Source organism: Mytilus edulis, chromosome 13, assembly GCF_963676685.1.
Source record: "Mytilus edulis chromosome 13, xbMytEdul2.2, whole genome shotgun sequence".
Lineage (NCBI taxonomy): Eukaryota > Metazoa > Mollusca > Bivalvia > Mytilida > Mytilidae > Mytilus > Mytilus edulis.
In genome coordinates this window covers 30,358,170-30,379,945 of record NC_092356.1, presented here as the reverse complement: position 1 = coordinate 30,379,945, position 21,776 = coordinate 30,358,170, and the positions used below count along the sequence as shown (strand labels likewise).

At 32.2% G+C, this 21,776-nt stretch overlaps 1 protein-coding gene across 1 annotated transcript; it reads right to left on the bottom strand.

The window, feature by feature from the left end:
• Window positions 1-1,971: 1,971 nt before the first annotated feature.
• On the bottom strand, window positions 1,972-19,444 carry LOC139500238 (uncharacterized). Its single transcript, XM_071288979.1, has 7 exons — window positions 19,258-19,444; window positions 16,477-17,524; window positions 14,514-14,806; window positions 13,309-13,446; window positions 11,323-11,421; window positions 5,167-5,258; window positions 1,972-2,219 (listed from the first exon to the last, which is right to left on the bottom strand). The coding sequence occupies exons 1-7, from the start codon at window positions 19,442-19,444 to the stop codon at window positions 2,088-2,090; spliced, it is 1,989 nt and encodes a 662-aa protein (XP_071145080.1). The 3' UTR covers window positions 1,972-2,087.
• Window positions 19,445-21,776: the final 2,332 nt, after the last annotated feature.

The following is a 21,776-nucleotide window of genomic DNA, read 5'->3' as shown; positions in this document are numbered from 1 at the left end:
CTATTTTATACGTTATATACGTTAATGAGATATATTACTTACATCAAGGTGGTACCCAACACTTACACTACAATTAATTAGTCTCGTTTAATTTACATAAAATTTTTTAAATGTATGTAATTTGACCCTTTAACAAAAATATAAAAATTCAAAAATTTTGAACAAACCGTTTTTTCAGAAAAATTACACTGGTTATATAAGAGGGACGAAAGATACCAAAGGGACAGTCAAACTCATTAATCTAAAACAAACTGACAACGCCATGGCTAAAAATGAAAAAGACAAACAAACAACAGCACACACGACACAACATAGAAAACTAAAGAATAAACAACACGAACCCCACCAAAAAAAACTAGGGGTGATCTCAGATCTCATTTCTTTATATAGCAGTTGACAAACACCAATTTTGATCATTGAAAAGCTAAATACATGTATTTCTTTTACAGCACAACGTAATTAAAACGTTTAGATGACTTTACAGAGTTATCTCCCTGTTGTGTTAGGTACCACCTTAAGAATGCTATTTACAGGGAAATTTGAGGGTGGCCATACAGTCGATGTCTCAATAGTTTGAGGGCCAATCTCACTCATTGATGGATATACATTTACAAGATGGAACATAGTTTTAGGTGTAATACAACCAAACCATGGTACGTCACATCCGGTTGTTTACGAAAATAGGTCGAAAAAATGTATTCCCTTGGATTTGACAGTTGTAGGTAATTAATCCTTTATTTTATTGAAGTAAAAACTTTCTGTTTCATAAACGTATGTCTTGGGTATTTCAAATCACTATTATTATTTTATTTTGGGTTTCTGTAGAATACTTCATAAACTTGAGTTTACATGGTTCCTAAACCTTGTACACAGGTTAGATAAGGGGAGAAATTTGATTTGCTAACTTCCAGTTATGGTTATTTTCTTGTATGCAATGAAATATTATGTGAAATTTTTCGATAGTACTGGAGAGATTAAAACTCATGCCTAGTATTTCTTTATTCAAAATAAAAATAACTTCTGCACATTTTTTTGAAAAATGCAAATTTAACCAAGACTAATAGGGGAAAATCAATGGTGGTATTACACCTAATAACCCTGTAGCCCGATAGAGCAAATACACCGCTGGACCGTCACAAGTTAAGAGGTAGACATTTATTCATTCACATACACACACACATGCCGATATACCGAACACATTTGTTTTATACATCTAGAAATAAATTGAAACAATGTCTTGTTATTGGACACAATTTTGGAACGTGTACGAAGTTCGGTTTCTTGGTTTAACGTATATTTTCGCATTTGAACTTGTAATAGTTAATATAAATCTCAAAGAGCAATACTCACATTATTTGTATCACAAACAAATTACAATTGTATAACAATCAAACACACAAACCTTCTTGACAAGAAGAATCGATTTAACAGAAACAATACAACATCCTATTAAACATGGTGAAATGCAACAACTATTTTATCATATCTTTTTTATCCTCCAATCAGTGTACTTTTTTTTTTAGTTCGAGGTTTTCGAGGTTTTCTTGATTTGACCATGTATAGAAACTGAAAGTTAAACGTATTTTTTTTTTAAAATCTTTGGCTTTCCATCCTTTTTGCCTCCTACTAGATGATTATTTAGAAAGTTTCTGCTTGACTTTGATAATAAAAAAGTTGAGAAAATGTCATAAACTAGTCGAGGTGAAATCACCGACCATTTCTACAGTTGCTACATCTATAGCATTCGGTCTCTGGCAATCATATCACATCTTATTCTATATTAAACTTTGAGTTAGTTTATCTAATGGTGAACTGAAGTGTACCCATATCCAGTTTAACATTCAATGCGATGCAACCCTTTGTCAAGGTCTTGTAGGGATTGTTGTCATGAATTTAAAAGCCATATCCTTCTCTTCTCTCATATGTAAAAAAAATATATTAAGTATTCAACAATTTACAATGGGACGATAGCTGTAGTTATTATGAGAATAATTATATTTTAAAATAGATTTCGTTTTCAATGTTACAAATGATTACAAGTACTATATAGGTACCATCATCAGTTTTGCATGCACATATTTTGAATATCACAAAGAACTTCCCAATGATGCCCCATCGGATGGGGATGAGCAGAATTCTTCTTCCCATTCAATTAGTTCCTTCTTTAGTAACCAGAATGTCCTTTCAGAGGAACCGTGCTTCCTAAGTTCAACTCCAACCTGAAATAAACAAATTACCTTGATCTTAACACTAAAAACGAATAAAATATTGCATTTTAAATTATGCTTAGTGTGTAGAATTATATAATAATCATTATTCCATCATGGTATGAATGTCAATGAGACAACTCTCCACAAGAGACCAAATAACACAGAAATTAACAACCATAGGTTACCGTACAGCTTTCAACAATGAGCACAGCCCATACCGAAATGTCATGTATTATATAATCAAATGCTGTTTTGAACCATCGGATTTCAGGTTTGCTTTAAAAAAAAATCATTTGTAAACTGCCGATTACCTTCGAAACAATGATGTGTCCATAGAACAAGGAAGCCCCAATCAAACTCTCATTTGTATGTTCAGTAGACCGTAAAATTGGCATATTAATTAGAAAGATCACATCATTGGAAACTTGTGTATTAAGTTTCTAGTTAATTGAAGTTCAACTTTAACCTGTAGCGGGACAGACGCACAGGCCTAAAAACAAAATCCCCATACATGGGGCACAAAAATAGAAAATCCTTCAATGAAAGAAATCTTGTTGGTACACTTACATCAGTTTGTAGTTCTCAAATGAAAAGCCATTATCATAGGATTAAACGCCTTTTTAAAGGAATTCCTTTAAAAAGGCGTTTAATCCTTATAATTCTTTAAAACTGGAAATAGGGAAAATATGTTTCCACACTCGTTACCTCTATCCCGCGTAAGTTGTATATTTGTGTCTTTGAATAGGCCTGGCGCATGAATTTATTTGTTGGCTTACGCAAAGATATGTACTCCTTGAAATTTGCAATCTGATAAAAATAAACTACAAAAATTCTTATTATCATTCAAACGAATCTTTTTGTTTTTGTTATCTTATTTAACAATTAAAGTGCAGTGAAATAAATTTTGTTAACGTCTGTATTATTATCGCCGCCATCTTGTTAACATTGGTTACGAAAAGAAGTTCGGTCACCGTCGTCTATCGAAAAAAAAACAATGTCGAAATCAACTACAGGAAGTCTTCTCGACCAATCATATCAACGTATTACATAATATGAAAATCATATATGAATTATTCAATTTTAAAGGCATAAAGCGACGAATGGAATGGTAATAGTATTGATCAGGGCCGTAACTAGTGTTCTAATTCAGGGGAGGCAGGGATTTGGGGCCGCCGACTGAGTGAGGCCCCCAAGAGAGGGGGTTGGGGTGGTAAAATGGCTAAAATTTACCCGTTTTCCGTCGATTTCCTTACTCTAAGAGACATCAGTATTGCTTGAAGTTGGAAACAATTTTTATGCAAAAACAAGCTGAGATTGCTGTTTGGGGTGAGCCAAGGCTCCTTCTTAAATGCTGTTATGTGGCCTATAATTATTAACATTAAATACATTATGACCATGGATTTTTTTCTCAACATGGCTATAAATAACCCGTTTTTCTTCGATTTCCTTACTTTAAGAAATATCAGTAATGCTGGATCCTTGAAGCAATTTTTATGCAAACAATTATTACCTGTATTTAAAGATATTTTTATTAGAAATCAAACTGGTAAGTTAAAAAAACATATAAAGCAACTAAGATCATGGAACGCAAGATATTTTTTTTTTTATCGAGGACCTTGAATTTCAATATTGTTGAAAGCTGAAAAGACATGTATATAACTAAAAACAGGGACTTTAAATACAGTCAAGTATATACTTAGTATAGAAAGTCCCTGCTACAACGAATGGGGGTGAACTACTAAGGCATTAACCATAATGTTCTCGTACGATCAAGAGAAGCGGTTAAAACACCTGATTTAGCCGGTAACGAATTCCTGATATCATAAAATATTCACAATTCAAAGGGAAGTTCCTCTGCTTAATTGAGCCCCTAAATAAATGTGAATAGTTAAGCTTTATTCAAAATTGTCGAAAGCAAAGTTTCATATGTGTTTTCGTACGAATACTGAATAACAGACGGACGGCCACACAAAAAAAAAAAAAAACCTCAAAATATAAATACTGTAACGGTTCACTTTCAATCGAAAATCCGGAAAATGACACATATATCACGTATCCTGATAACACTGTTAAAACTGTAAACTTGTGTTGTTTATTATATAAATTCAAGTTCTTGGTGTACATAATGTCAAAATTTCATTTTATTACTTCAAAAAAAAAAATTTGGTGTAGAAAATTAACTGCCTCCCCTGCCTCATAGGTAGTTATGGCCCTGTTGTTACTATCTAACCATGCCATTTTCTTTTGAGCACTCTTCATGTTCATGTTTGCAAGTGATGTATTTATAGTTTATTGTTGGATTTTCTCGCTTGAGCCGGTACGTATGAGATAACCAATGATAATCTGTTTATCGCTATTTTACCATGACTACGTTGTTAATTTTATTGACAACGCAATGTGGGCCTTTGTTTCTAGCGATAATTTTTCATATTATTCTACTTTGCTGAGAAATATAGATTCCACAACTGCAACAAGTGTATTACGATATTTCTCCACTCGAGACAGTTAACTTTTGATATTTTAAGCGTGAGGCTTGCAGATCTTTTTAACGTATTAAAATTTAACTGTTGAGAGTGGAGACGTATCGTAAAACTCGTGGTTATAGTGGTGGAATCTGTTTATTTTATGATTTTTATTCTTTTTTTGTTTTTAAGATTTGGTGAAAGTAGTGTATTTTTTATGTGACGTCACCAGGCATAGCCGAATTTTTTCATGACGTCAAAATAGGAAAATTTTGAGAAAAAAAAACCAAGAAAATATAACGTCAAAATTAAATTTCGACCAATCATTTTCCGATAACAGATGTTTTTACTAGTGAGGAGAAATATTTTTCTCGCACTGCTCAAGAAGTGTGAAAACAGCACAGACAGGCAATTTTTAGTCAGTAAGTTCAAAGAAAAATTTCGTAAAATAGCGATAACTAAAATTATCCGTCCAATACAAGGTAAAATCTTACCGTAACTTTAGGAACATCTCTCGGTCTCATCTCAAATCCACCCATTTCATGCAGCAATGTGAATGTGGACTGGCTGATTTGAATCTTATTAACTAAAATATGCATAATTTATGTTTTTTGATTGAGTTAAACCTGCCAATTGATATTTTATCGTGTGTTTTTAATGTTGTGATGTTATGCTATTGTTTCAGAAAAAAGGAGAAGGTTTGGTACTATTAAAACGTTTAATCCCACTGCAAATGTTTGCACCTGTCCTAAGTCAGGAATCTGATGTACAGTAGTTGTCGTTTGTTTATGTAATTTATACGTGTAGATTAGACCGTTGGTTTTCCCGTTTGAATGGTTTTACACTAGCAATTTTGAGGCCCTTTATAGCTTGTTGTTCGGTCTGAGCCAAGGCTCCGTGTTGAAGGCCGTACATTGACCTATAATGGTTTACTTTTATAAATTGTTATTTGGATAGAGAGTTGTCTCATTTGCACTCACACCACATCTTCCTATATCTATAAAGGTATAAATGAATTTAACGAATGAATGTGTTTTCAAAATATTTTAGGTATTGAGCATTGAATATAACAAGTTCGACCGGACAACAGGACCTATAAAGTAAATATATGCATACGGTTTGAGGTTTAATGATGACAATATATGTAAAACATATTCATTCAAGTGCAGTGGCGGATCCAGGAGGAGTAGATGAATTACGTTACCTTTGATCGCCACAAAAAAAAATATACAATGTTTTTCACGATTATCATGTTTTTAGCATAAAATAATTTATCCTGCAATTGGGTGTTCTACTATACAGATATAGCCCTACAGATATCGCTATGCTGCATCTGTATACTATACAGATATCGCCTAAATGCTCCGCCTACTGTCGGACTGGGTATTGCATTCCAACTCTATATAGATTTAGGATGATGTAGTGTAAATGCTAGTAGAGATTTCCAATAAAATGACATACGTACCTAACTCGACGTACGCACGTAACGGGACCGGTTATTGCTAACCAATTAATTTTGTTAAATGCGTTACTCAAGTTTTAACTAAGCATTCCTAAACTATGAAATCCATTCATAATAAATTTTATCAATATCAAATATTTCTAAGATGATGAAAAACGAAAGAAATCATGATTTTTATATATCACGTGATTATTGAGATTCCCGCCTAATCTTCACTGTCATAAGACCACGTATATATACGTATCTTTACCTATCATACGATTCATTTGAGTTGTCTTTCATGGTTTTGACAATGACTTTGATTTTCAGATATACTTATCTTTGCAAAATTTAATGAACCTCTTATTATTTGATATTTGTATTGATTTTGTTTATCGTTATCAGATAGATTCTTCTTTTCGATTTTTAATGTTTTATAATATTTAATTTCCGTGGGTATTAATTTATATAGATTTTTTCGTATCGTAATTTCAGAAAAAAATGAACTCAAAATGTTAATCAGAACGTGTCTCTGTTAAATTTGATAACTGGGATTGCATCATACTTTATTAAGTATCATTTTAAACGTTCTCTTCTTCTGCACTTAATCTCCTCAATTTACAATCTTCTAAAAAGAAATCAACAGGGAAAACGTACGTCAACGGGAAGTGAATATTTAAAAAAAAACAACATTAATACAGGTCATGTATTTCTTTTAATTTTAATAGTTGACATATACTTTTCTTTCAAATGAAAGTCAACGAACATTAAAAAAAGAAAATTGTAGTGGATAATAATGTGTGTAAATAAATGTGTACACCAATTCGTTATATAGATTGTAATTTGGAAGTTGTACTTGATTAGCAAGTGATGACTAATAATCTGCATTGACCACTGTGGATAGTAAACTATCAACTTATCATAGTACATAGTAATTGGCTAAAAATATCCTGTACCCAGGCCAAGTATTTCTGATTAAAAGTGGATGAGAATGTCTATTTACATAGTTGTTACATTTTTGAGACAACTATAATGTCACTTCAGTCTTTACGGGAATTTTTTTGTTTACTCGTATTCATCCGATTAGAAGTAGATTTTAAAGCTATCGCATATATTGATTGAGTTAGCGAAAATTTTAAGTTTCAATTTTTGTCCCGCTTTGGAGGTATATATATATATATAAAAGTGACAACTATGCGACAGATCCAATGACAGGATCACCAGTGAAGGTGTTACACGACTGAAAAAAACATTCTATATTCATAATTATATACTTATATGGGTCATTTTCAAAAAATGTCGAATTTTCAGTACACCCATGCTAAAATTTTTATTTCTAATGGAAATTTCAGTTGTAATGGTTTAAATGAAAACTTGTCGGATTTGTAATTCAAGACATTAATAATAAACACACCTTACATCTATTTTGATAAGATTAAACTGCATTTAAGTCCGATTTTGGGGGTATTTGTGTGCATACATTGTCAGAAAAACACATTTCAAATGATTTTTTTCCGATTTTTTGATCGCCTTGATATCTGCAAAAGGGACTTTTTAAGAACGTTAATTGTAATTTTAACGAAAAATCGTAGCTTCTTTATCATTGTATGTAACAGATTATCTACAAAGTAAATTCAATCAGCGTACAGGAGGTTCGTGTCTATCCTGTTACCGCTACTTAAATCAGCCGTTAATTTTTTCTCACTATGAATATTGAATCAGTCAGTGTTGATTTCAAAAATGCAAAGTAATCTTTACATTCAAAACGCCTCGTTTCTTGAACGACAGTGTAGAGAAAAGAAATTTCAAGACATTTAGTGAAAAAAATAGAGCGTACTTTTTTTCATGTCTATGCTGTTACCAGCCATTTTGATTAATTACACTAACAGTATGGTTGTAAAAAGTGCAATAACGTGTTGGAAACCAAATTCACAATAGAAACCCATAATCACTTCACCAAAGGGAGTAGTTATTTCACAACAGCAATCAAAAACGAAGAAATTTGTCTATCCTGTTATGTCTATCCTGTTACTATGGTTGCTATGGTTACAGTAACAGGATAGACAATTATAGACAAAAACGTCGTTAAATTTTTTATCTTAACATGTAGGTGGAAAACGAATGAAATATTTCATTGTTTGAACTCATCTTACGGTTATAACGTCTTAATCTTCCCAATTAAGCATTTGCAGGTGCAATACTGATATCGGTAACAGGATAGACAAAAAGGTAACAGGATAGACTTTTATATAGTGATATATCAGAAACGTACGTTCCTGTTACCAACGAAATAAAGAGAAAAGTAAATTAACTTATGAGGGATTTACTGGATGTTGGATTTATTTAAAAGGGTGAAAAAAGGCCGAACAATATAAATTGCTATCTTAGACTTGCATTACTGGTGGTAATTTTTACAACCTTTGAAAACCAATTTTTAGAGCCATTTTTCAGTACAACCTAGAAAATTGGCAAATAATCTATTATTTTACAGAATGAATACATATAGAAGTTTATTCTCTTGAAAACCATCTAATTGGTAACGTAAAACAAGCTTAACATTTTATCTAAACCTTTTCTTAATAACCCAAAATTTCTTTTTAAAATGGTAACAGGATAGACAAAATATTGTACCACTGATCAAAAAATGTTTCAAGATTATATTCTTGTATGACATCATTAATATTGCATCTTTTAATATGTTGTTCTTAAAGTAGTGGTTGTTTTGATTTGCTTATATAGAGGGTTGTTTGAATAAGTAACTTTTAATAGATTTTTCAATTTCAAAATTCGACATTTTTTGAAAATGACCCATATATATGGGATTGACTGGTAGCAGGCTAGCCTCGAATACAAATTCAATTATTTTGTTGGACCCCCTGATCGAATGAATTTAAGACTATTTTTCGGCTTCTCCACCAAGCATGATTCATTCACGAGCAAGAGCAGGTATTAATTTACTCGTAAAAAGACTAGTGTGTCTTTATAGTGGTTACGCTCTCTGGTTACCTAGCATATGAAAATGCGACTCTTAATTGTCGGGCATGTTTCAAAAGGTATATGTATTTATCATTAAAATTAATTTTCATCATCCTCAATATATATGTAATATTTGTCGCTGGATATAAGACATGCATCATTATCATCATCATCATAAGTACTATAGCTTGAGGCTTAATCTTCGTCGTAAGTACATGTATTATATATAGCTGTAGGCTTCTTCGTCGTACGTATAACGTGAGGCTAAATTCGTATCTGATATTTTAGCCAGATTATGTCGAGAACTTATTTTACGTATGCATCTCTATGATACATAGTTTTTATAAATATCCAAGTTAAAGTCAATGGAGATCGTTTATCAAATGATCATGTCACAATTAAAAAAGATAGAAAGGGATTGACTCGTAAGACTGAAACGAAGCATAAAAACAGCTAGCCATTTCTAGTATTTCCAAATCAGCTCATGTACCGAAATAATAGTATCCACAGCTGCTGAACACTATTTTAAAAACAACTACAACTAATAAATAAAGAATAATTATCCCGTTTATAATATTAATCAACTATGTCGTACTGTTACACCATTGTCCTAGTACGGATGTGACTGTCCCAAGTCAGGAACCTTTAATTCAGTGCTTATCGTTTGTTGTTGAGTTTTCGTTGATTTTTTTTAACATTAATTTGGCTGTTAGTTTTAGTTGTTTTACATTTGTCATTTTGTGGCCTCTTATAGCTGACTATGCTGTATGGACTTTTCTCATTGTTGAAAGCCCTTCGTTGGACTATAGTTGTTAAAATTTCTGTGTCATTTGGTCTCTTGTGAAGAGTTGTCTCATTGGCGATCATACTACACCTTGTTTTTTTGTACATCACAAATTAAGAATAAAACATTCATAGACAGTCTAGAAAAGCGAGACCTTTTGTCATGTCAAAAGTACAGAGTATCTGTAGGACCATTAGTGGTCATAACTGTTTAGCAGATTTTATGTAGTGCCCATGTGTCCATTAGATTACACGTCAGTATCACATGTCTGTGTTCAGTGAGCTACTAAATCACGGGAAAAAATCCAATTCAGTATGTAGTCTTAAACTTTTAAATCACATGCGAGATGCCTAATGTTCAGACATTGTTGTTTTTAAAAAGTATTTATCAAAGTCAAACGACAATCATTTAAGTTTTTTTTTTCGTGCAATACAATTTGTGATCATGACCGGATCCAAGATATTTGAAAGAGGGTGTAGTTTTCTATAATTGAATTTATACTGACGAGCGGAACGATGCAAAACACAATTTGGACAATTATACGCTAAAAATGATATGGATTTTAAAACTTATTGTGCGATCGAAAAGGGGGAGTACGCCCTTTACCCCTGTATCCTCGGGTGCAAGTTTATGTATACTTAAACAAAAAACTCGCCTCATAATTTGGTATAGGTAAAGACGAAAAAGTACTTTTGAAAAATATGAATTTCTGCCCACATCAAATTATCTTCAATTAAATTATAGAAAAATATTATTTTGTTTTAAAAGTCGAGTACACCTTTTACATTCGGGTGTGTTGGAATCTACTTAAAACGTTAAATCTTTTTAAAACAATAAAAAGGCAACCTTCTCGCTTCGGAATTCGTTATTTTAATATTTGCATGCTAACTTTCGTCTTGGTAGTTTTTAAAATTCATAATTTGAGAAGAACTAAAATATGGGTCAAGTGAAATGACAAGAAATGATTAGTGTGTTTGATTACAAGTTGCTAATTTACTTGTTCCATTATATTATTTGTGTCAATAAAATCATTCAAAGTTTAATGACAAAATATTTAAAGAGTAAAAGAATTAGTTGGGGTTGATTTTTACTGACGGTATATTCCAGCAAACAATGCGTGTTCAAAGAGCAAAACATGCATGCGGTGTATGCTCCACTCCGTCATGCTTCAATGCTGTAGGACGAAATACGTTGAGTTAGGTCGGTTATGTCGAGTAAAGTCATTTTATTGGAAATCTCTAGTAAGACAACTTTCCATCCAAATGTGACTTGGATGGAAAGTTGTCTTATTAGCATTTACACTACATCATCCTATATCTATATAGAGTTGTTTAATTGGTAATCCTACCACATCTTCTTTTTTACATGTAGTTTGAATCGATAGTTTCGTGATGTAGCACACATAGTTAATTAAAACATTTTTTTTTAAAAGTTTGTAAGTATATATACCTTCAGCTGATGATTCCATTATGGCAGCAACACGTACTGTTGATCCAAACAAACAATACCTAGGATTCTTATTCCCAACGACTCCTGCTACAACAGGACCTATAAAGTAATTATATGCATACGGTTTGAGGTTTAATGAAGACAATATATGTAAAACATATTCATTCAAGTGCAGTGGCGGATCCAGGAGGAGTAGACGAAATACGTTACCTTTGATCGCCCCAAAAAATAAATATACAATGTTTTTCACGATTAATATGTTTTTAGCATAAAATAATTTATCCTGCAATTGAGTGTTCTACTATACAGATATAGCCCTACAGATATCGCTATGCTGTATCTGTATACTATAAAGATATCGCTTTAAAGCTCCGCCCACTGTCGGACTCAGTATTGTATGAACCCGCGTGACCTCAGAATGTGTATTGCAATCGCATTCCAACGACGTATCAATTGTGAATTAACGATTTCTTGTATACGGTTTATAACATTTCTTTAGAGCAATAATAATCACACAAATTTCTGATAACACACACAACATGCACAAATAAACAGCAGTCTTTTCTACGATGACAACTATCGATACAAAAACTTGAATGTTTATGATTGTGTAACAAAACTAACCATGTCAATTTCAGCATGCATGTTTAGTGAATGTCGAGTCTGAAGCGTAGGGCAACTCGTACACCCCTGTTTCAAATTGAACAATGTTTTGTTATTTGTTTTTACTGTTGAAATTAGTTGTTATGTTTAAATAGATAATTATTCACTTTGAGCGATGTATTATTGTTGACCATTCGAGATTCTTTTTTTGCGAACCCGTCTTCAGCTGAATGTGTGATTATTGTACACGGGCCTCAAGAGATTTCAAATCAAAAATAAATGCGAAACATGTGTTTCTGTGTCTTTTAAAACACAAATAATATACAGAATTAATGGCAGGATAAAGACAATAACTGTTTAGTGTCTTTAAATATCAGCTGTATTTGTACTCGGCTCGAAACAGGTGTAGTAGCTTGCTAAAAGCTTGCATACACCTTGTTTCGTAGCCTCGTACAAATACAGCTGATATTTAAAGACACTAAACAGTTATTGTCTATGTAAATGTGTTTGACCACATAATTTTTTGCGTAATCTGTTATATATAACACAACCCCTATCAAAATCATCAAACCGAACCTTCAAGCGTAATAATTTTGATATAAAATTTAAGCGAAAATGTAGCATATACATATATATATATATGTAAGGTTATAATTAAGGATGTTACCTAAAAATCTGGAATGGTATAAAGTTCATGGTTATCTGATGATATTTTGTAAATACATAAGTATGGCCACATTGGTCTGCTTCAAATCGACAGAAAAACCATTGACAATGGGGTGCGTCATATTGCTCTGTTGGATGCATAGATATGCGAACACATTCGGTCAGAATGGAGACGTTAACTCCGATTTATAACCCTACGACCCCTAAACAAATTAGATTAATCACCTCATTTACCCTATACAGAGTATCAATAGTATAAGAATTACTAAAATATCATTAAACTTATAAACCGAACACTAACTCCGTATTTCTAAAGTAGAAAATCCCTGTTTGAAAAGACATTATCATAATATGTACTCAATCTTAATAACCCAAGATTTAAGATATAACTATTTGACCATAAATACTTAGTATAGACCTTATTGCTATTATGAATCCAGAAATTGTGATACTTGAACTATTGACTTCTGGGACGTCTGCAACGGCGATCAAATAGCGAATAGCAAGGTTGTCGGCTCTCCGGACTTTCCCGGAGGATTGCCGAATTAATGAGTTTCAGTTCTTGCTTGGAACTTTAGCTTTAAGGTGTATTAGAAGTATCACATGATAAATAGATAATGATGAAACCGACATCTATAAAAATATTTTGCACTCTTGGAACATATTCTTACATATTATAAAGGCAAGGTTAATCGTTATCTGATTTTTAATCGTTACCTGAATGACAGCCGACTCTTATTTTGAATTTCTCGCCAGGAAATTGAGGAAGTTCAAGTCTGGTCACGTGATGCAATAAATCCAACGATAGAGTTGCAATTTCAGACGCGTGTCTGTGGTGGTTTCTTCTAGGCACACCTACAATCATCGAGTAAATTAATAGTGAAGATAAATCAATAATAAAAAAATTGTATATTTTGCATGATCAATACGCCGGCGGGGATTGCCACTGGTGAGAATCTGTTTTAGTGTGATCTTTTGAAGGTGTGGTATGATTGCCAATGAGACAACTCTCAACAAGAATCCAAATGACACCGAAATAAACAACTTTAGTTCACCGTACGGCCTTCAACAATGAGCTAAGTAAGTCCGTACAGCAAAGTCAGCTATAGAAGACCCCAAAACGACAAATGTAAAACTATTCAAACGATAAAACTAACGGCCAAATTCATGTACAAAAATTGTTTTTTTTCCTTACAAATATAGTTTTAATTGCAACTTGTTGTCTAGTTTTGCTTGGATAGCAAAATTAGTCAACTCAGACTGGTTTACATGATAACCAAAAAAGGTCATAGAGATTTAGGCAGTTATTTCATTTGCTAACATATAAAGATCGTATTTCATCATGGTCCTTTGAAATATCGCAAGGTATTTGAATAAAAAGAAGGAATAATTAATACGAATCACGCGAATTATAAACGAAGTCAGACTACAATGTATATGCTTGAACTGTGGTAGCTAATTTTGAGGTTTCTGTTCCTATTAAATTTTGTTTTAATTGGTTGCCTACAAACCGTTTTATTATCTATCTTTATCAGGAAAGCCAATATATCAGCCACTGCTATTTACGTAGTGGAGTAAGCGAAGAGGAACAGGACCGAAAGAGACCTTTAAAGTGAGTAACAAGTTTGAAATTTTGTTATTTAATATGATTTCTTATGATTAAAACAAAGCTTTTTAAACAATAGTCATATGGATTACTAAAAAATAGACCAACAAATTTACAATATGATTATATGTATGAGCAAATGAACAAAATTAAAAGTAACTAAAGTCGTGAATGGAGTTTAAAGAATGAATAGCATTTTCTGACTAAATATTTAAAGCTTAATTAGGAAAACACGGCTTTGAGAATTTTCATCGGAGTTCCTTATTTTTGGCATTTTACTTTTTTCACGCTAACATGATTTTTTTGAAAGCATTACCTGATACAACCAAGTAGCCGTCTCCTACCGTCTCTACTTTGTACACATCATACAAATTAATTCTGTTATCAAAACAGGAAAAGAGGATATTCAACATTTCAGTCACTTGTAATGGCGAACTATTGGACGACAACTTGGTAAAGCCAACCATATCACTCTGAAGAATGGTGCATTCTTGGAATTGTTCGGCATTGACGGTATTGTTTTCTTTCAGGTGTTGTGCAACAGACTTAGGTAACATCTGGAACAGAATCGCTTCACTCTGTTTTTTCTCCTTGTTCAATGCTTTAGTTCTAGAAATAAAATAATGCTTTTATATAAAGAAAGTCAACAGTAGTATACCGCTATTCAAACTCATAAATCCATGGACAAAAAACAAAATCGGGGTAACAAACTAAAACTGAGGGAAGCGCATTGAATATAAGGAGAACAACGACACAACACTACAATGTAACACACACAGAAACGGACCAAGCATCAGACAAAATCCCACGAGAATAACAAATATAACATCAAAACCAAATACATGAATTTGGGATAGACAAGTACCGTGACACGTCTTATCGCAATGTCAATTTACACTCAAAAATAAGAGAAAACAAACGACGCAACGTTAAATTGTAACACACACAAAAACGAACTATAATATAACAATGTTATTTGTTGATTTTATAACATGTTTCAAATTGAAGATTTAGTAATCCTTTTCTGTATTGGTCAGTAGAGACAATACTGTTAATATGTTTACTACACATATAACTCTTAACTAGTGCATTTTCCCTGCTATTAAATTTTTTAACTTTTATTTATTTATGTTTTATGTAATTATGAATAAAAATGGTATTTTCTAGATTGTTTTTGCACTTGTCAATGTTTAGTCATTTGGCATTTCTAGATCTGAGGTAACTATAAACAAGTAGCCCTGTCATAAACGCGTTGGAAATCTGTCGGCCTTTTTTTTATAGCTGAACATACTGCACGAGTTTAGCATTGTTGATTACTGTACTGTGACGTATTATTGCTAATTACATCTAAATTTATTTAATCTGGTAGGTAGTTTGCAAACAGATTAAATTTGCTGTCCTCTAAAGTGATGTTGCGAGTTTTGATGATTTCCTTAAACTTATGATGTCAGATTTCCGATGCGTTGTCTTCTCCCCCTTTTTGAACAGGCTAAACGTTCTTGTCAATTAAGTTTCATATTATTGTCTTCTCATCTAACTTTGGTAATACCCAACCGAAAGTCACAAATACGTAAAGACAGACCCAACGTATTTATGCAGCACATTAGTCATAATTCCGTAAAATGTTTTCTTGGCAAAGACTATGATGTCTTATTTCATTTTATTATATAAGTTATGAATATCAGCGAGACTCCAGATTTTCATTTGAAGCTTGTTTTTAAAATAAATATTGCCATATGATGCTACAATATTTTGGAAATTCGTAAAGCTGCGTTTATCGTGTTTAAAGCTGTATGGTACAAGGCTTCTTAATTGTATAACTGTTGAATCCCAAGAGTCGCATCAGTTTTAATATGGTTGTATGCAATTGAGAAAAAAACGATATATGCTCAAAACAGACAAATGTCAATAAAAGTTTTGGGGGACGTAACTTGTCTGACATAGTTATTTTCATTTGTATATCGTCGCTCCAACTCTGTAGTCGGTTCTTCCGAATCGACATGAGTTTATTTTTAAACCGATGTACATGAATTAATCAACCGAAGATAAATTACCCCCACCAACTGTTACAAATAACAAGAAATATTAAGCATGTCACACGACAAGAATTGTCAATGTTCAAGACTTAAACATTTAACGTGAGAAAGTCGCATTTTTTATGGATCTCAACCCCCAACTACAAATATCATTGTTGTATCAAATACTAAATCTACATTGTACGAACAGTCATCGGCATATAAAAAGTCTTTAAACTTATATATATTTATAATGTTACTTACTTCCTTGCAATCTGCAATGAGTATTTCTGAATATTAGACGTCAGCTTGTATACCGAGAAAGTAATGGTTGGACTGACCAGTATTATTCCTAAAAAGATGGCTGCTGCAATAATCATGTTTGTCATATCAATGGCTGCATTCTGTTCAAGTAGTCTATTTATTTTTGATGTCAGTAGTCTTTGAGTATTTCGCATGACATCACGATAAATGCTCATGTTTGAAAACCACCATTTTGCTGCAGATGTAGAACCCTCTTGTACAAGCGACGAATTAATTTTTATTTCGTTCCTCAATTTATTGATCTCTTGTAGAGTTTCGTTGTTTGTGTCGAGGTTCTTTTGATATATGTCTGATGCCGTTTCTGAGTACATTCTTGCAGATTCGAAATGTGCTCTAGCCGTATCTTGGCTTTCAATAAAAAGTATATAATGAGATCTATCACGGAATGAACCGACCGAGTAATAATAAATACCGTAGCCTCGTTCTCGACCAATATATTCACTTGAGATTATAAGTTCTTGATATCCTACCAATGTCTTCCAAATCAATCCTGTGTTCAGCTCGCTGACCGCTTCATACATCCAGCGTATGAATATATCGATGTGATTAGAATAAAAGTTAATTTCGGCAGTCACGCTGGTGTTTGTTGAGTCTAGTTCATAACGATGTCTATTTATAAAGTTAATATACCATTCACGTGACTGGAATTCCTTTAACTTGTTGCTTGAACTAACTGGCCACGATGATAACTTATCTAAAGCCTCGTCTGTCTGAGGGTATGCTTGTAATAAATCTGATTTAGTATCGGAACCAATCCTACTTAAATACAACGAACTCATATCACGTTCATTTTGGAGAGCCATGAGGAAATCTCCGAGTTCTACACCGAATTCAATCCGCATCATCACCTCAGCCGTATTCATATACATTGATAGAGAGTTAGAGAAATCGACTGCAGTGATTGCTGTTAAAACGGCCAGTGGGAATAAAACAACAGTCAACATCTTTGCCAGTTGTTTTCTTTGACCAGCTGTTGTTATTGGATTGCCTACAATTAGGAAAGCATACTCCTGATTATGATTTAACGTTTAATAACATAACAATGTTTTAAGGGGGCTCCTGGGTATAAATAATTTTTTTGTTCTAATATAGGATTTCGCTATATTTTTTCATAAATGAACTTTTTCATATACTTAAAAGAAAAATGAAATAAAAAAGTGGGGTCACCGTTCAGTTAAGCTCACAATCTGGCTCTGAAAGAAGCATACATTTTTGTGAATGTCCTTTTTTTCTGTTGAACTAATAGGAGAAATAGATGTAATATCGAAATAAAAAAATAACCTTTTACAATTATTTAGTTTATGTACAGCTTATTTGAAAACAATAATAAAAAATATAGGTCACCGATGAGTTAAAAAAGATATTTCAAATTTTACCAAAACATGGCATTTTTGCACTATAGGGAGATAATTTGGAGCTTTTTCAATGATATAAACATTTTAAAAGTCATCTGGGGCCAAACTGAATGAATTTTTTGGGTTGATTTTTGTACCATATCATAAAGTAATAACTAATAGTGTAAAAAATAAAATTAGTAATGAAAAAATAAAGGTTCAATTTTTTGCTGAAACTTTTGTACCCAGCAGCCACCTTAAGCTAAGTCAATGGGTTGAAGACCGTCCTTTGACATATAATGGCTTACTTTTACAAATTGTGACTTGCATGGAGAGTTGTCTCATTGACACTTATACCAAATTTTCGTATATCGATTGTCTATAAACAATTTTTAAAACGTATAGGTGTATTCCTTAAATTTTACATGCCTTGTATAAATATAACCTTTGTCTGAAATATGATCAACACAAATATATTTGTTGATTAGTAGAGTTGTTAGGTCATTCCTCTATTATTGATACTCCATTAACATCGTAGAAAATGAGTCTGCATTGTATTCTTGACAACTTTTAAATCATTCCTACTGTTTTTTAAATTGATTGCTTACTGTCCTCATCAGTTTCATCTTGGATTGTCACACATTACATTATATATATTAGCATTTTGATGAAGTATCTTGCAGATAGGAAGTTTTGTCAACAAACCAGACAGTCGTATCCACACATTGATATTTTACACATCAAAATATGTTACAACTCTTCGACTGATATACTACTGCGTTTTTGTACTGATGGTTATTTTTCTCTTTTTTTTTGCCATGGATTTGTCAGTTTATTTTCGACTTAAGTTCAAATGTCCTTTGGTGTCCGTCTACATAAGAAAATGCCTGTACCGATTTAGGAATATGACAGTTGTTATTCATTCGTTTGATGTGTTTGATCTTTGATTTCGGCATTTGATTAGGAACCTTCTGTTTTGAATTTTCCTCGGAGTTCGGTATTTTTGTTAATTTACTTTTTTCGCCTGTTTTTCTTTGTAGGGTAACGTTGGGTTTTCATGTGTTAAATAAGAAAGAAGCAGATGAAATTGGTGTTTATTCACTTGACTCTATGTTGGCACATAGTAAAACATTTTGCTTATCATACGTATAATAGGAGGAATTGAATCAGCTACGAGCCCAAGAAAACAATCTTATATTTTATCTTTAAAAGATAATTTTAAAAAGGGTACATCTACCATTGAGTTATGAAGAAAAGATTAAAACGTAGATATGCTTTTTTCTGAATTCAACTTCACCTTGAACGCATAAATAAAAAACAAAATGAAAGCAAAAGATTGATAAATACTGGTATATGTTTAAGAAGTTAAACTTTAGCAATGACATACCAATGCATACTCTTTTGCAAGGCTCTAGTCGTTTACCAACAGTTAGCATTCCCATTATAGCTTCATTCAGTTCTGTAGGTGATAACGATAACGTTGAAGAAAGACTATTAGAACGATGTAACTTAGTGCCTGGAGATTTTCGATTCTTTATCGATTCCACAGGAATCACTCTGTTACGACCAGCCATTTTTTGCTGTAAAAATATAACGAATAACAAATATATGTAGAGCAGAAAAAAAAGAGCAGAGGTTCAAATAGAAATTTGTGGATCCCTAAATTCTTTTTTAAAAGCAGATTGACCCATATATTTTTAAAGAAAATAATGGAATGGTTCATTTCCTGTCATCTTGACTAAAATGACAAGCATCATGTGTTATTTTACATTTACTATTTACTAAAATGTATGGAAAGCAGAGCTATATATTTTTTACAGTTGTGTAATAAATGGGTCATTATACATATTGTCCATATTCTAGGAGATAACGGAACGGTTAAAATTCTGTCAACTAGCCTAAAATGACATGCATCATTTTTTTTTTTTTAACATTTAATCCTTAATAAAGATTTGGGAAGCAGGCCTTACGGTAATAACACTTTCGAGTCAGTTTTTTGTACTCCTATTAGAAAATCAACCAATCAAAATGTTGGATTTCATGTTTCGAGCATGATTTTTGTGCTCCAAGCACTGAGTAAAGTTTTATGACTTCAACCCCAGGTCTCTATTTCTATTTACAGTTGTGTAATTAATGGGTCATTACAGATTGATGCAATGGTTTTATCAGATTGACAAAATTGATTGGCAGATACTTGAATAATTGTAATACTATATTTTATACTTCTAATAAAAGCTCATATTGTGTTTGTAAGTTATAGCTTCCAGACTATTTTTTTGTGACTCCCCTAATTTTGTTTTAGAACTAAAAATGATACAATTTAAGTCAATGTGTCTTTCCTTTGGATTTCTTCTTGTAAGTACCAAATGTAACATTTGCTCAGTAGCTAGTCTTTCGGTACTGGCATCATTTAAAGTTTACATAATATCTATAGACATCATGTCAATAGTCTAAATAATTGTTCTAAAAAAGGGTTACAATTCTGTCAAATAAATTTCAATTTAAGCTGTTTTTGATGCGACTGTCATACAAGTGAAAGGATTAGCGCTATAAAACCAGGTTCAATCCACCATGGTCATGATGGTTAAATTTGAAAATACATGTACCAAGTTAGAAATATGACAGTTGTTCTCCATTCGATCGATGTGTTTTATCATTTGATTTTGTCATTTGATTACGGACTTTCCGTTTTGAATCTCGGAGTTCATTATTTTTGTGATTTAACTATTTGGTTATTTTTCTGTAGACCTTTTGATTTTGTTGCTAAGGGTTTTTGTTTTCAAAATCTTCGTCTTCGAGTCTTCTTCATGTTCTCATGAAAAGTTCTTTATTTTACGTTGTTGGCATTTTTTAAACATATATTTTCCTTTAGAATCAAACGTTTCAAAACAGGTATTTCTGATAACTGTTCATAAAGTGTTGAAAACTATTCAAAACTCTATACCTCTAACATGAAAACCTATTAAGCAACATTTTTTCGAACTTTTCGGCTTTTATTGTTTTCAACATTGTTGTTGATTCGAGCTTCATCGATGAGTCGTACGTAGCAATTTCTGTCTTGTCCATCTCTCTTTTTTTTTTACATCCTGTCATCAATTTCTGTCATTCAAATGATTGTATTTCTTAAACTGTTTGAGTTGAAAAGAACCTATAATTCTTAAATAACATTTTACATTTCATAATTCATATTTTTCATAAAAAAAATTGTGGATAGACGTGTGATGTAAAAAATTTGATACAATTTTCTTGTTGAAGGATGTTCGAGATATAAGCAATTGAAAATTAGAACCCTTGTTCTTTAAAAAAATATGAAAAAATAACAAAGAGTTTATAGGATTTTCATGTGTGGCTTTAAAAAAAAAAATGTAATAAAATTATCAAAAGAAAAGGAGGGGTTAGAGGGGATTTTTTTAAATGCCGCTACATGTACATGGATAAAACCAGAGAATTCCGATATCTGGCAAAAAATTCAAAAACAAGAGGAGCGAACAACCGAAATTCGTTTCTCACGTGACATAGAGAAAAATGAAATGGAATATTTTTCCAATTGAACTCTTTTCACAATCAATCTTAATGAATACAAAATAATTCTTTATTAATATTTAGAAATCTAAGAATCTCTTGTTAAAAGTTTAAACTAATGTATGACAGTCAGTTCGTCACATAAACATACACAAACGTGTTTGCAATCATACCACATCTTCTTATTTTTATAAAGCAATGCTTTTTGTAAGTTTATTGAATAAAACTAATACGATACAACAATGTTTAAAACCTTACCTTTGTCCTTTCCTTTGGAGAAAATGATATATACTGGAAATCAATGTTACCAGTTTAAAAGGAAAATGAAGCAAATGAAAATGTAAGCGATAATGAGATCTTCATATAGCGAAATAGCTCAATTAG